Genomic DNA, 13,171 nt, shown 5'->3' with positions numbered 1-13,171 from the left:
AATAGTTGGAGGATGGTTGAGATCACTCTGAGCCAAAAGGAAAAATACCCCTCTGCCAGGATGAAACAGCCAGTAATGGTCCTAACATCATTGAAGAGCTTATATAAATATGCAAAATAATTTAATTTTTTTTTCAAAAAATGAGCCTGCAGGGATAATTCATGCTCCTCTCATACCAGCTGACCTGGAAAATATGGCTTTGATAATACAACGTTATTGGCAGTCTCTGAACACCTGTCCCCAGACCAGTCGTTTCCAGAGGAACTGTGTCTCTCTCTCTCTCCCGGTCAGAGATGCACACCACCTCTCCAGGTGATAAATGGACTGTGATCCCATTGTTTCCCCAGGTGAGAAAAAGACCACATGACCTCAGCACTGAAGGTCACTACAGGAGCGAGTGGACACGAGTGTTTACAGCGTGCCGCCACTTTCCGTTGGCTTGCATAGAAAATGGAACACAGATCCATGACACATTTTGCATTTCCCTCACCTTCCACAACGCTGCCTCTTGTCTCCTAGCAGCAGGTTGCCATCCAAGCAGGACTGCGCTATTCTGACTAAGCATGACAAGTGTTGATGACCTGGATAACCGAGGTGCAGAGGAAAACGACAGCTGCCATGAAACTGTCAAGCTTGCATTTCTGCCTCTTCATTTTCCACTGAGAAGTGTCTCTAGGGGGGCAAACTGTCAGTTTTGACCCTTTGTGCCTTGTCTAAGCACCTGTCCACTGTCTACCGGCAAACTGCAAACTTGTGTCGTGTCAATCTCACTGCCAAGATGACGGGTACTTTTTAGGACATCACCTTATTAGGTTTCAATGTCGGCAATGGTTGCAAATAAAGAAACACAATTTGATATAAAGCTAATGGAGAATACATATTGTGCCTTTAAGCGAGCAATCCGTTGCTCTGGCGTCCCTTTCCACAGTGCACATTCAGCTTTACATTTACCGGGATTGGGACATCGCTGCCGTCATTTGGAATACGTACCAGGCGTTTGGAAGTTGAGGCGTCGAAGCTCGACCGGGTCAGTGGGATGATGCAGCGGCATTTCCTTGCTGTTGGGGAGACTGCCTTTCCTAGCTTCAGATTCTGCTCTTTTTCTGCAGAACAAACAGCACATTGTTTCGTTTTTTTTTGGTGCTTAAAACTCCTACTCTATAACCTCCAAGCTTGCCTTGTGGTCTAATAAATACTGCAGACAAATGTGTAATTGAGGAGGTGACAGGTTCGCATTCCTACAGTACATAGGACTACGGGGGTGGACTAGATAACATCATTACTTCAACTCAATACAATAGCCCTTAACCAGTAAATGCTACTTTTAGTGAAGCCTAATGTTCACTTTTTAATGCAAGTGTCAGACAGCGTGTCAATTAAACTCTATAGAATTTGTTTAGGGGGTGGTGTTGAGATTACAGTCCAGTTACCTTATTTAAGAAACAACAGAAAACGTTACATGCTTAATCAAGGTACATTTACTACAGGGCTATTGTACTGGATGTTGTAGAGTGTTCTTGTTATTTGTTCCACCCTGTTTTATTTCAGGTTTATTTTTCACTAATTTCAATACAAAATTCATATTTGTAGAGAGTCTCGTTCCCATGTATGTTCAGTGCACTACGTTGTCACCTCTGACACAAGATGCCAGTTTCACAGAATGCAATGGGGTTTGTTCATTCATAAGAATCGACACAAAATCGGTCACTGACACTGATAACATGTTGTAGTTACAGCATATGTACAATAGAAAGGTAATGTGGTGGAAGTTTATGAGTAGTAGGAACAGTAAAAACATGTGTGCGCTTGTATTTCTCAATAATTGCCTGCTGACAACATTGATATAAATAACTGCTAACAGTACAAAAGATGTGTTTCACATATGGTCATGTTGATTAAGCACACAGCATTTCAGGAATGACATCAACTCCAGTGGGCGATCAATTGTCATGTGTTTATATTTACTATGTACAGTCTAGGGAGAAAAGGGGTTTAAAGGGAGTTAGTTTCTCTCTACTTCTCTCACGCTTACCTGTCTGGTTTGCTGCTCCATTGGTCAGCAAGGAAAGAAATATCGACACAACATTAGGTGGTAAGACCTTTGGCTTTATATAATGGAGAATTCCAGAAACGTTTCTTTCGATTAAGTGAATGACTTCATAAGAGACAAACGATACCAATCATATCCCAATGTTTCCTTTGCGTGCAAGATTAGTGATGCTTCACTTGAGAATGTATGCTCAATTATGCAGCCTTGGGGCTCTTTGTTTCAAATACTACAGTTTCCCAGGTGCATCCAATACTTGAACAGTGTATCTCTGCTATTTCAAGCAGTTTCAGCTGATTGCTTCTTGTTCAAGCATAAAAGTCATCTCTTGACTCCTAATTGCCGTGTCTGTCTTTTTCTGCGCTGTGAGATTTAAGATCCTTAAGATTGATGCATGTACTATTATCAATGTGAACATGTGAGATCACTATTTTTAATTCATTTGTATAACTTAAAGCATATATCGCATTAGAATGCATGTTACCGTTATTTTAAATCGATTTGGTAGCGGACATGGCTTGACTTCAGTTATTCTACATGTAGCTGCATGAATGATTGTGATTTGCGTTTCTCGCCGGTGAAGCTGCATATTTTTTATTACCGTGTTCTTTCCCAGAGCTCAACACCACACGGTTGTTGCCCTTTTGTTGTGCACAAGAGGAGCATTTCTGTCCCATAAAAATTGATCTGGACATGAGAAATGTCTCCTGGTTATGCACTGAAAGTTCCCTGACGTTGCGGTGACCACGGCTCGGTAATCGATGGGTAAATCTGCGTGCCACAAATGGAAACTCTGCCTGAAGCTCGTGTACACGCGTTCTCTGTCACTTTCAGTTCACCTTCGTATTATCCAAATCAAAACGTTGTTTAAATGGAATCCAAGGACAATAAGGTGTAAGAGAATAAAGCTGAACGCGTAAATTTTTTTTTTTGTCTTCAGTATTGGTGCTGTTACCGATCACAGTGTGCTGATGCTTCACTTGCTAATCTTACCTTCACAAAATGACTTCTTGAGGACTACTGTAAAAATTCTGCTTAGGACTGGACATTTGACTGAATGAACACTGCAGAAAATATGCCTTATGTAAAAGGTGAGAAGAGACGAGCGAGTGAAGGACGGACAAAAAAAAAAAAATCAGTGTGTGGACGCACGCGTGTAAGATATAGAGCTTGTGTGTATCCGAGCAAAGCAGGAGGGCATCATAAGGTCAGAGTCGGGATCAAGAGCTCGTCTCCCTCGTGGAATGGGCAGTCGTAAAAAAGGGGAGGGGGGGGGGCGGGTGTGGGATGCTTGCCCAGGCTCCAGGGCCTCTCTAAAGCTGCAGACACATGCAGTGACATGCAGCAGATAGTCAAAGCTCTCCCCTCCTACGCTTGACTGATGAGCAGTGACAGCACGAGGTCTCGCTACCACTTGGGGGTTTCAGACAAAAAACAGAAGCTGTTTTGATTCAGTGTGAAAGTGCACTACCGCAAGTGTTTTACGTGTGTGTGTGTGTGTGTGTGTGTGTGTGTGTGTGTGTGTGTCTGATTAACATTCAGTCAACACACGTGTCTGTGTGAAGAATTGTGGGCATCTGCATTCAATGGCTTCACAGTTTGGGGAGCTGTATGTTTGGATTTACTCGTGTGTGTGTGTGTGTGTGTGTGTGTGTGTGTGTGTGTGTGTGTGTGTGTGTGTGCTGCAGAGAGTGAGGGTCATAGATAGTCTGAAGATCAATGTGCCTCAGGCTTTAAGTTAAAATCTTTCATTTAAAGTCCTGATTACAGATTTGTATGTGGTATTGTATTGATGGAATGAATCATACATATTGAATGGCAATACATAAATTGTACCATCTGGGGTGGATTCCTGCACATTTGTTTCACTCAGTGGGGACAGTTATAAGTTCTGTTTGCAGATAATCATTTAGTATTCTCACCTTTTGTAGAGGAGGATGGCAATGACGATGCATATGATGAAGACGACGGCTAGCACAGGGCCCACCACCCAGATGAGGCCTTCCTCCTCATCGATGATCGGCTGGGGGTCGATATCGGCCGACACGACCGGGTCTGAGTAGGGGCTTGTGGCATACATGATCTGAGCCAGGGAAAGGCAAATCACCGATCAATCAATCATAGAACCTGTGTTATATTTCTTTAGACCAACCGTCATATGCCGCTTCCAAGTACCGGACCTCATCCTTCTACCTACGCCTTCATTTTAACAGTAATCTAGTGATTTTGAAAGATACTTTCTCAACAATGTTGCATCAAAATCCAGGACTGCTGAGAGATATAGTGGATCCAGAGCTCAAGGTATTCAAAGCACTACCGCAAGACTTCAATTAATTTCCCCTCACCACTGAGCATATCTAACAAGACTCTGACAAAGCATGACCAACAATACAAATTAAAAGCCAATTCAAAGTTTTGCTGTGTAATTTCTGCTAAGCTGCAGCTTGACCAATCAAAATTATCTTCAATATCTCTCCTTTACAGGAGCCTTGATTGAACTATTTCACATTCTACGAGGAGATTAAAGGAAAGGTCTAGTGGGAAGAAAATATATGCCTCAGTGAGCAAATTAGAGATTTCCCTCCATTTGCCATTATCGCTTTGCTCTACCTGAACCCAGGGTTAGCGGAGAGAGTGCGAGGCAGAACTATAGACCCTGCAGCTCATCATATCCTTCATCACTCCTGCAGCTGCCTAATCATGCGGCTTTCGGGTCTTCAGTCCAGAAAGACACATGCACAAATACACACTAGCTGCAGCAGCGGAGATAAGGTGGACCGCGCGTAGAACGCAATTAAAGAGGAGCTCTGTTATCGAGGTATTCTTGCGATCAGCTAAGGTCTTCAGGGGTTTCTCTCTCCCCAAAGCAGCGAGGGTCAGCTTCTTAGGCCGGCTGAAGCTTCAAGTGTTTAAGTCAAAGCATCACAAAGGCTCAGAGTAACACGTCAAACCCGAGGCAAGCGCCGACCCTCTGCCTAGATGCACAGTTCCTAGCACGAAGACCCTGAGATCCCCAGCACGGGATGTCCCAAAGGCGAACGCGCTCATGTCTGAAGCTGAACTCAAGTCAAATATGAGGCACACATGGATACAAATGGAAATAAAACATGTTTGAGAAAGCAGTCTTACATTTTCCGACATTTCCAAAACGGCAAGCACAAAGAAAATGTACTCCTGGCCATTCTGGAGTTGCTTGTTTTCAAAGCCCCTGTAGGTCTTGCCATCTCCCAGGTTGAAATTGTTGGGCAGGACTTTGAAGTAAGCAGCGATGTAGGCTTTGGGTTCTGCCTGCCGCTGGAAGCGAAGGCCTCTGCTAGTTTGGTTTATCTCCTTCAGCAGCTACAGTGAGGAGTAGAAGAGGCAGACGGTTGATAACACAAAGGGACCCATTGCACCACACACAAAAACACATTTACACAAACCAAATCTGTCTGTCTAGATTTCTCTCTGATTGCCGGGCTGACAATGCTGATTGCAACAGAAAAGATCAATGACTTAATTCTTTTTGATGACACAAAATTGTGAGATTAAAATCCCAGCATATAAAACAGATGACGATTATCCATCAGCTTCAAACGGTAAAATAAAAAAGAGACTAAATACATTTTTGCTGGATTTGAGTAACATTACATATATTATTTATTTTATAAATATGAATGAAAGATATGCAAAGTGAGGATACATAATGTAGCCTAAAACACCACCTCTGCTCCTTCAGCCAACAATAATAACAATAGTAATGAAAGAACCACATCAAGTGTGCCCTTCATACAAGTCTGTTCTATCTGACTCTAAACTTCCAGTACAAAGCGCGGATCATAATTATGCTAATCAAGCCCCGATAGTTGTTTGGGTGTCTGATTTCATATCTCTGACTTGTGTTGCACGTGTGTGTGTGTGTGTGTGTGTGTGTGTGTGTGTGTGTGTGTGTGTGTGTGTGTGTGTGTGTGTGTGTGTGTGTGTGTGTGTGTGTGTGTGTGTGTGTGTGTGTGTGTGTGTGTGTGTGTGTGTGCTCGTGCTCTGCGGCTGTCATTCACGTCAGAGTGTGTGCGTTATCGTGTGTGCTCTGTTTTGGCTGCGGGGCTGTTGGTGCTGCCCGATAATGTCTTCAATCATCTCTCCTGTCAACAGGGCTAAATCTAGCTGCCCTTGGGAAAAGTTGTGAAAAGGTGAGTGCCAATATTGACAAACAAATAAATTCTGACAGAGGGGCGACTTTTGGGCAATCGGTCAAGGCTACAGACATGGGCCTGTAGGCATGAGCAGTAAAGCCAAAGCCAGATGAGACACGGTGTGTGTGTGTTTTTCTTTTAGCCCCCTAGACACGTGATACATTTGTGATGCTTATACTAAAGAAATAAATAACTCAGTCTCAAAATAAGTTATAATTTGCCAGAGGATCTGATTTACAAATACGAATGCTTGCTAGAATTTAAATTTTTATGTAACCCAAGGAGTAAAAACTTTTTAGAAGTTTACATTTCTACACATTTCTAAGACAGAGACTGTAGTATATGCTGCACCGAACATCTAGAACCATTAGCTTGCATTGTTTGACACCGCATACAAAGGACAAGTTAAACGTAATCGCAGCTTACAATGCATAGTGATAAAAGCTTTCATTTGCTTACACAGTAAATCATACCGGCAATGCACAGTGTTACATACGCAGTAGCCTAGCTTTGTATGGAATGAGAAGGGACATGGAGGCCTGATGCAGCTCTTCAGGTAATTACCACAGACACAAAGAGAGGGGGGGGGGGGGGGGGGATGGGGGTTGAGCAGTGCACTTGATGGCTACTTCATGTTCTCATTTCCATATGAACAGTGCTCTCTGCAGCTATTTGCGTCAATCAGCGAGACTCATCTCCTGTTCCTCCTGCCCTCTTATAGGCCTCAACTTATTTTCTCCAGTTTTGGGAAAAGAAATGTGTGATGAATGCACACAGTAATATAGGCCCTATTAAGATGCTGTGAACAATAACTGGATAGCAGAAGATGTAATATTTCAACGGATGTTCTTATACATTTACTTTATGTCATTATAATCTCAAGATCAACCTTAAAACTTACCTCCTCCAAGTTCATCTCATCAGGATTGTCCCAGGGTTTGAAAAACTTGCCGGTGCGTTGCTTCTTCAGAGGCACTACCACGATGTAATATCCCCTGGTAAATAAAATGTTAAAAATGTAGGTCAAAGATCACTGCCACATCTCAAAAGAAACAAGTTGTATTTGTATGTTTCCTGGACAAGAAAAACAAACCCTATGACGGAAACAACAAACACAGCATTGCTGTGCAGCAGTGTCCACCATGTCGACCTGTATTAGGTTAGTCTGCTTACCAGAAACTGATGAAAAAAATGCATAATTATGCCGTTAGAAGTTAAAACAAGTCTCTATCTCTTGATTGGGGCCATTTTCCTCTGTTTTCTATTTAATTTGAGCATGTTCAGAGAAGTCGGGCGATACAGTTGCACCTCTCTGAGGCCCCCCGTGGGCTAATTAGGAGACCTCTGCGCACGAAGAAAAGATACAGAATTAGAGGGATTTTCATCCCTTCGTCAGCGTGGCAGGAGAGATAATGGCCTCTGCCAGAGTTTTCTGGGCTTCCTGGTTGGGCACTGCACTAGCTAGCGTTAGCCAGGAAGGCAGTGTGGCAGGCTAATGGGAAACTAATTAGCTTAAGCTCTGGCATGGGAGAGGGTGGGCCAAGTGCATCCAGCAAGATCAAAAAACCCAAGATGGGTTTGAAGCATCAGTCTACAATCGGATGTGCTGCTTGGCCTTCTGACAACCCTGGGCTTTGTTGAAAGGCTGTGCGAGACTTCATAGGGCTTAAAGGAGTGCGCTTACATGAGTCGAGCTGTTTCACTGTGTAATCACTGAGGTGAAGTGGATATTACACTGAAATGTAGGGATGCATATAAATGACTTTGTTTTGGAAGAATTACCCCTGCCAAGGTCAGCTATCAAGTCATCTACTTTATTTCGATTCATAATGTATCAGTAAGAAATGATAAACGGACAGCAAAAGTTCCACGGCACCATAGTGATGAAGTCACACATCCAACAAAAGAGCCATTTTGTGCACATTGACAATTACGTAAGTAGGGAAGTAACCAAATCTAGATAGAATCAACTCAGAGACGGCGCTCCAGGTCATTGCATCGGGGCAGGGGTCAATACTAATAAAAAAACAAAAACAGTGCATTGATTTGACTGACATGCGAGTCAACGTGGGGTCTTCTCAGCATATGATTCAAATCATCCACAGTTTGAGTAATTAGAAGTCCCGTTCAGTTAAGTCGGCTCTACTCACCTTACTCGCTCAGAAGTCTGCACCGATGGTAGCTCCACGGTCACCATACCGTCTGAGTTGGTCTTGCCAACCAGGTCGGGTTTGCTGCGGAGAATGTCTGGGGCCGTCATGGTGGACACGCGATGCTGCAGACCGCCGGCACTGTTGCCACGATTGGTCAGGAGGAAGGAGTACTGCGTCTCAGGTTGAAGACCCACGATTAGCTTCTGTGTTAGCTTCCCGTCCACCTCCACACTCTGCCCGTTGTCGTAAAGGATCTGTATGCGAATGAGTTGTTCCGTGTGAAGACTTGGTTTACGATGTCAACTGAATCATTCGTTGTGTCAAAGCATTGCGTAGGGTACGTGTAGACACATGATACTTGTATATTTAGCTCGCCGGTGCTCACAGTGAAAGGTTGGGCTGGGTTGTAGGTGTCTGGGATTTCCCAGGTCAGCAACACGGATGTCTTCATGGCAGCTCTCACATGAAAGTTTTTTGCAAACACTGCTAAAAGAAAGGGGGAGCAGGTGATTTAGACACAGAACATCCTTTTTGTTATATATCTACACTAATGGTCCGACACCAGTGCTTACCTGAGAATCCCTTCTTCAAAAGCAGGCAGTACTACACTGAACTCAACACTGTCCTCTTACCTTCTTACCAACACCAACCCTTAAATTAATGACTGAGCTTCACTTGACTGACGAGACACAAACACACAAACATACTTACTCCATGTGAGTTTCTTAAATCATTGTTAGATTAGGAAGACTAATGGTCGGACAATGTGTTAATACCAAAGTCCTGTGGGTGATTCCATACTTTTTCAACTCGATGCTTTCAGAGGAAGCTGCTGTAGTTGGAAAGTGCTGCGCAGGGAAAGGTTGATTTTAAAAAGGGAAAGAGCTAAAAAAGGTTCAGGGACTGGTCCTACCTTGATCCAAAGGCTGTGTCCTGAATTGGACACTTGGGCTATAGGAACCAGAGCCCTTGCTGGTGAAGGCACACATTTTAATATCATAAGTGGTATCTGCCTTAAGGCCATCCAGGATGACTGTGGATTCCGGGGCGGTGATGAAGAGTTCTGAGGGACTGCGTGGGCTGTTGATGTCCTTGTACTGCAGAGCATATTTCACTATTTGGCCGTTTCGCTCCGCCAGCAAAACAGGTTGCCAGCTAACCTGAATGGTGGAGGTGGTGGCACCCTCTGCTGTAATGCTCTGAGGGTAGCCGCTTGGCACGTCCTCATTGGTGGTGACCTCTTTCACCGTCTCTTCACCAAAGCCCACCTTGTTGCGCGCGGAAAGACGGAAAGTGTATGACGCTCCCTTGTGGATTTCTTTGGTAGTGTAGTGGTTCTCTCGCTCGGGGAACTCGATCACGGTCAGCGGATCCACGTCTTTGCGGCCAAAACGGAGGCGGTAGCCTTGCAGGGGGCCGTGGGTTAATGCCGGGGGATGCCACTGGAGGAGAGCGGTGCCCATGTTGGTTGTACTGACCATTAGCCGAGGTTTATCAGGAACTAAGACGGTACCAGTGGAGAAAAGGACACATAGTTATAAATATGGAGAATCATGTTTCCATCTGATCATATTTGTTGTCGACAGGCATTCATTATCTGTGTGTTGTACGTCATTTTACTGTGGTACAACACTGAACTTTGGCTCCCTGCTTTGCTTCTCTTTCTTTCACTCCCTCTACATTTTTCATTATTTTGAAAATGCCTTCAGCGGTGCCATGTCACACCAGTGGGTAAGAGTTATTGCACTAAATGAGACGGCAATTAGCTGCATTCACACTTTACACGCTCGATGACAAGAATATCTGCCTAGCACTTTTTTTTTTTCTCTCCCTTATTGGCTGCAGTTTCACAGCTTTTCAGAGTAGAAATGCAGCCTCAGATGAAACCGTATAGCAGTGAACCACAGGAGATTTGGTCACGGTTACAGTACCTGCGCCAGTGGTGGTGATCAGTTTGGGCTTGCTGCGTGCACCGTCGCCCTTGGTTGTATAGGCTCCCACAGTAACTGAATATGTGGTCTCAGCCTGCAGTTCTGTGATGATCATTTCCTGTAAAGATGCAGGACTTAAGTTGCAGGACACTAACTTGCTAGCATACAAGCAAGGAGCGAGATAAGTATATGTCAGCATAATCATCAGGAAAAACACAACAGACACATTCTCTCAGCTATACTTTAAATTGAGGCATGCTTCAGTGGATAGGAATGGTCTTGATAAGCTTTGGCAAATAAAATGTTTGGCAAAGAGTGTTTCTTCCGTACGTTGCAAAATAGCTTCGTCAGTAAACACCAATAGACTTCAAACTTTTAAGGTCAGTACGAGTGTTAGTCGAGGATTTCATCTGCTGTTTTCTAAATAACTTACTTAAGCTGAAATAGCGCTCAAGCTAATGCTTAAAATGCTTGAGGTCTTGAACTCCTAATGCACAAAAGACACATGCCATTCATGCAGAGGATGACAGCAGGGGAAAACAAGATTCAAATTTTGTCAAGTTTAACTACTCACATGTTCGGTAGAATCATCATATTCCCACTGATTATGATATACGAATATGGAGAGAAAAGAGACAACAAATGAGGCCAGGTACAGACACTAATCACTGGTGAGAAAGTATACACACACAGTTCGTCTGCAACCACCAGATAAATTTGTATGTTGATCAAAATAATTATCGTAAAAGTAACGATATCTATATTTTATATAGACTTGTAAATGAATGTGCACAACTCCTGCCTCCAGTAGAATTGTAATTAGTGACACAGCAGTTAAATTCTAACTATTTTCGATTCAGTTTAATTATTGATATGACATGATGAAAGTGAGCTTTTTTTCCACTCCAATTAAAATACTTTTCTGCAGCGTATATAAAGGTGAGAGAGAGAAAGCGATACTTTGTGTGTGAGAGATGTGTTTGCGGGTTGAAAAGGGTGTAGTACCTGGGCGTCATCAATCAGGATGTCCTTGATGACTGGCTGTCCTGTGGGCTCCCCATTAACCATCCTGACATAGTGCACCTGGTACCCTCGGATCTGACCGTGCTGCTTGGTGGGCATCGGTGAACGCCAGATCACTTTAATTGATGAGGAGTTGACAGCCTCCACCTCAACTTTACGAGGTGGCCCGCTAGGAACTGGAGGAACACCATGGGATAGAAAAAAAAGGTCAAAATTATGGAGAACCCCTTTGACCTCTTGCTATTTCCTGCCCAAAAGCCGTAGCGCAAAATGCTGCAGTGACAAAAAAAATCACAAAAGTGCAGCAAACTGCAACAAGCACTGCATGACATCAATATTTCAACAATGGTAAGGGGGGAAAAACCAACAGCAAAAACAGGTCTGACAACTGACCTAATCTGGAAACATTAAAAATGGGTAGAGTGGATTTCTAAAACATAGAATAAAAATGTGTTTTGCCAAAATAGAAAAGTGGAGCCAAAGGGGGGCTTCAAGTGTTTCAAATACTTGAAGCACTACAAGAATTTTGGCTATGGTGGGAGGAAAAAAATGAATAAAAAAAATGATTCTATCACATGAGGGGAGAAAAAAAAGTATTAAAAATGGCCTTCAAAAATGTCTTCCACCTATTGTCATTCCCACTGTCCAGAACCAAGTTCCAAAAAAAAAAGGTGAGTTCTACAAAAATGCTGCCGTTCAAAAACACTGCAGAGAATATTTCAAAAATGACAGTTGGGACTGGAAGTTGGAGGCCTGCAGTTGAAAATGCCATACCATGTGTTGAAATTGAGCAGCGTAGGGAAAAAAAAAAGCAAAAATAAAAAAGGTGCTTTTGCAAAGTGAGTCACAGTTTGTGTGGGTGAAAAAGTGCACTGTCCAAAACGGGGCTAAAAGTATCAAGTGGCGACAGTCTAGAAGCAGGCAGAGGGGGTAGAAAAGAAGAGGGAATCGTAGATTTAGGCGAGGTTGTTAGTATTTGACGGGATAGGTTAAGAGGGGTAGACTGGATTTTCAGCTGGAGCTTTGTTTTAGCGAACACATACCATCCTCCTCCGTGCGGATGAGCTGCGGCAGGCTTTCCGGTCCTGCCCCGACATCTGTGTGAGCAGCAACCGTCACGCGGTAATCTGTCCATTTTTCCAGGTTTTCCAAAAGGTACTGAGAGCTGTCCGGAGGGATGCTGGAGATTTGTTGAGCAGTAGCATCCTCCCCTTCAGTCGCAGCATATCGGATGGTGTATTGCGTTATGATCCCATTTTGTAATTCCATTGGGGGTGGCCGCCAACTTACCAGGATGCTGGTGGAGCTGCGGCTGTAGCACTGGACTTCCTGAGGTGGGCCTGAGGGTTCTGGTTGATGTGTTGGATTTGGTGCAGGTGAAGGGTTTTTTGTTTGGTCAGGCCGTTCATTGAGTTGGATTTTTGGTTTTAAAGGAGTTTCAGTTTGGTTTGATCGGGGTGATGATGGTAGAATTGACCAAACAAAGGAAAAAAAAAGAAGAGGGAAATAAAATGACACAAAATGAAGCAAAAGCACAAAGACTTATGTGGGTAAAAAATAAAGTATATCAACTGAAGGAAACATAGAAAATACAGGCAAAACAAAAGGCAAAGACCAACACAAACGTGTACACACTGATGATGAATGGAAGGTGCTGATTGGAAAAAGGATAGCTTTGACATATGTAACCTACCTTTGTCATGGAAATATATATTTTTATATATATATTAAAAAAGGAAACAAATCATACATCCTAATATTCTATTTCTAAGATCATTTTATTCTAAAATTACTTAAGAATAATTTAGGATAAAACCATTCCAAAATAAATGAAGTAATATCTAA

At 43.2% G+C, this 13,171-nt stretch overlaps 1 protein-coding gene across 34 annotated transcripts in view; it reads right to left on the bottom strand.

Annotated features, from left to right (window-relative positions):
- The window catches only part of LOC137874609 (receptor-type tyrosine-protein phosphatase delta-like), a 333,500-nt gene that overhangs the window by 19,374 nt on the left and 300,955 nt on the right, over positions 1-13,171 (bottom strand). For 7 of the 34 annotated variants that reach the window (XM_068713389.1, XM_068713392.1, XM_068713395.1 and 4 more), the window contains 12 exons: positions 12,370-12,675; positions 11,309-11,502; positions 10,878-10,904; positions 10,304-10,421; positions 9,286-9,873; positions 8,758-8,858; positions 8,370-8,626; positions 7,121-7,214; positions 5,177-5,386; positions 3,970-4,130; positions 2,033-2,044; positions 991-1,103 (listed from right to left, as the gene is read on the bottom strand). In XM_068713389.1, coding sequence (XP_068569490.1) covers positions 991-1,103; positions 2,033-2,044; positions 3,970-4,130; positions 5,177-5,386; positions 7,121-7,214; positions 8,370-8,626; positions 8,758-8,858; positions 9,286-9,873; positions 10,304-10,421; positions 10,878-10,904; positions 11,309-11,502; positions 12,370-12,675 — 2,181 coding nt within the window. The remainder of the gene's footprint in view (positions 1-990; positions 1,104-2,032; positions 2,045-3,969; positions 4,131-5,176; positions 5,387-7,120; positions 7,215-8,369; positions 8,627-8,757; positions 8,859-9,285; positions 9,874-10,303; positions 10,422-10,877; positions 10,905-11,308; positions 11,503-12,369; positions 12,676-13,171) is intronic. The other 27 variants (XM_068713391.1, XM_068713396.1, XM_068713401.1 and 24 more) reach the window with 9 other exon arrangements.

Source organism: Cebidichthys violaceus, unplaced genomic scaffold (assembly GCF_023349555.1).
Source record: "Cebidichthys violaceus isolate CVI_PGR_0920_01 unplaced genomic scaffold, fCebVio1.0.p SCAF_19, whole genome shotgun sequence".
NCBI lineage: Eukaryota > Metazoa > Chordata > Actinopteri > Perciformes > Stichaeidae > Cebidichthys > Cebidichthys violaceus.
This window is presented reverse-complemented; position numbering and strand designations above follow the sequence as displayed.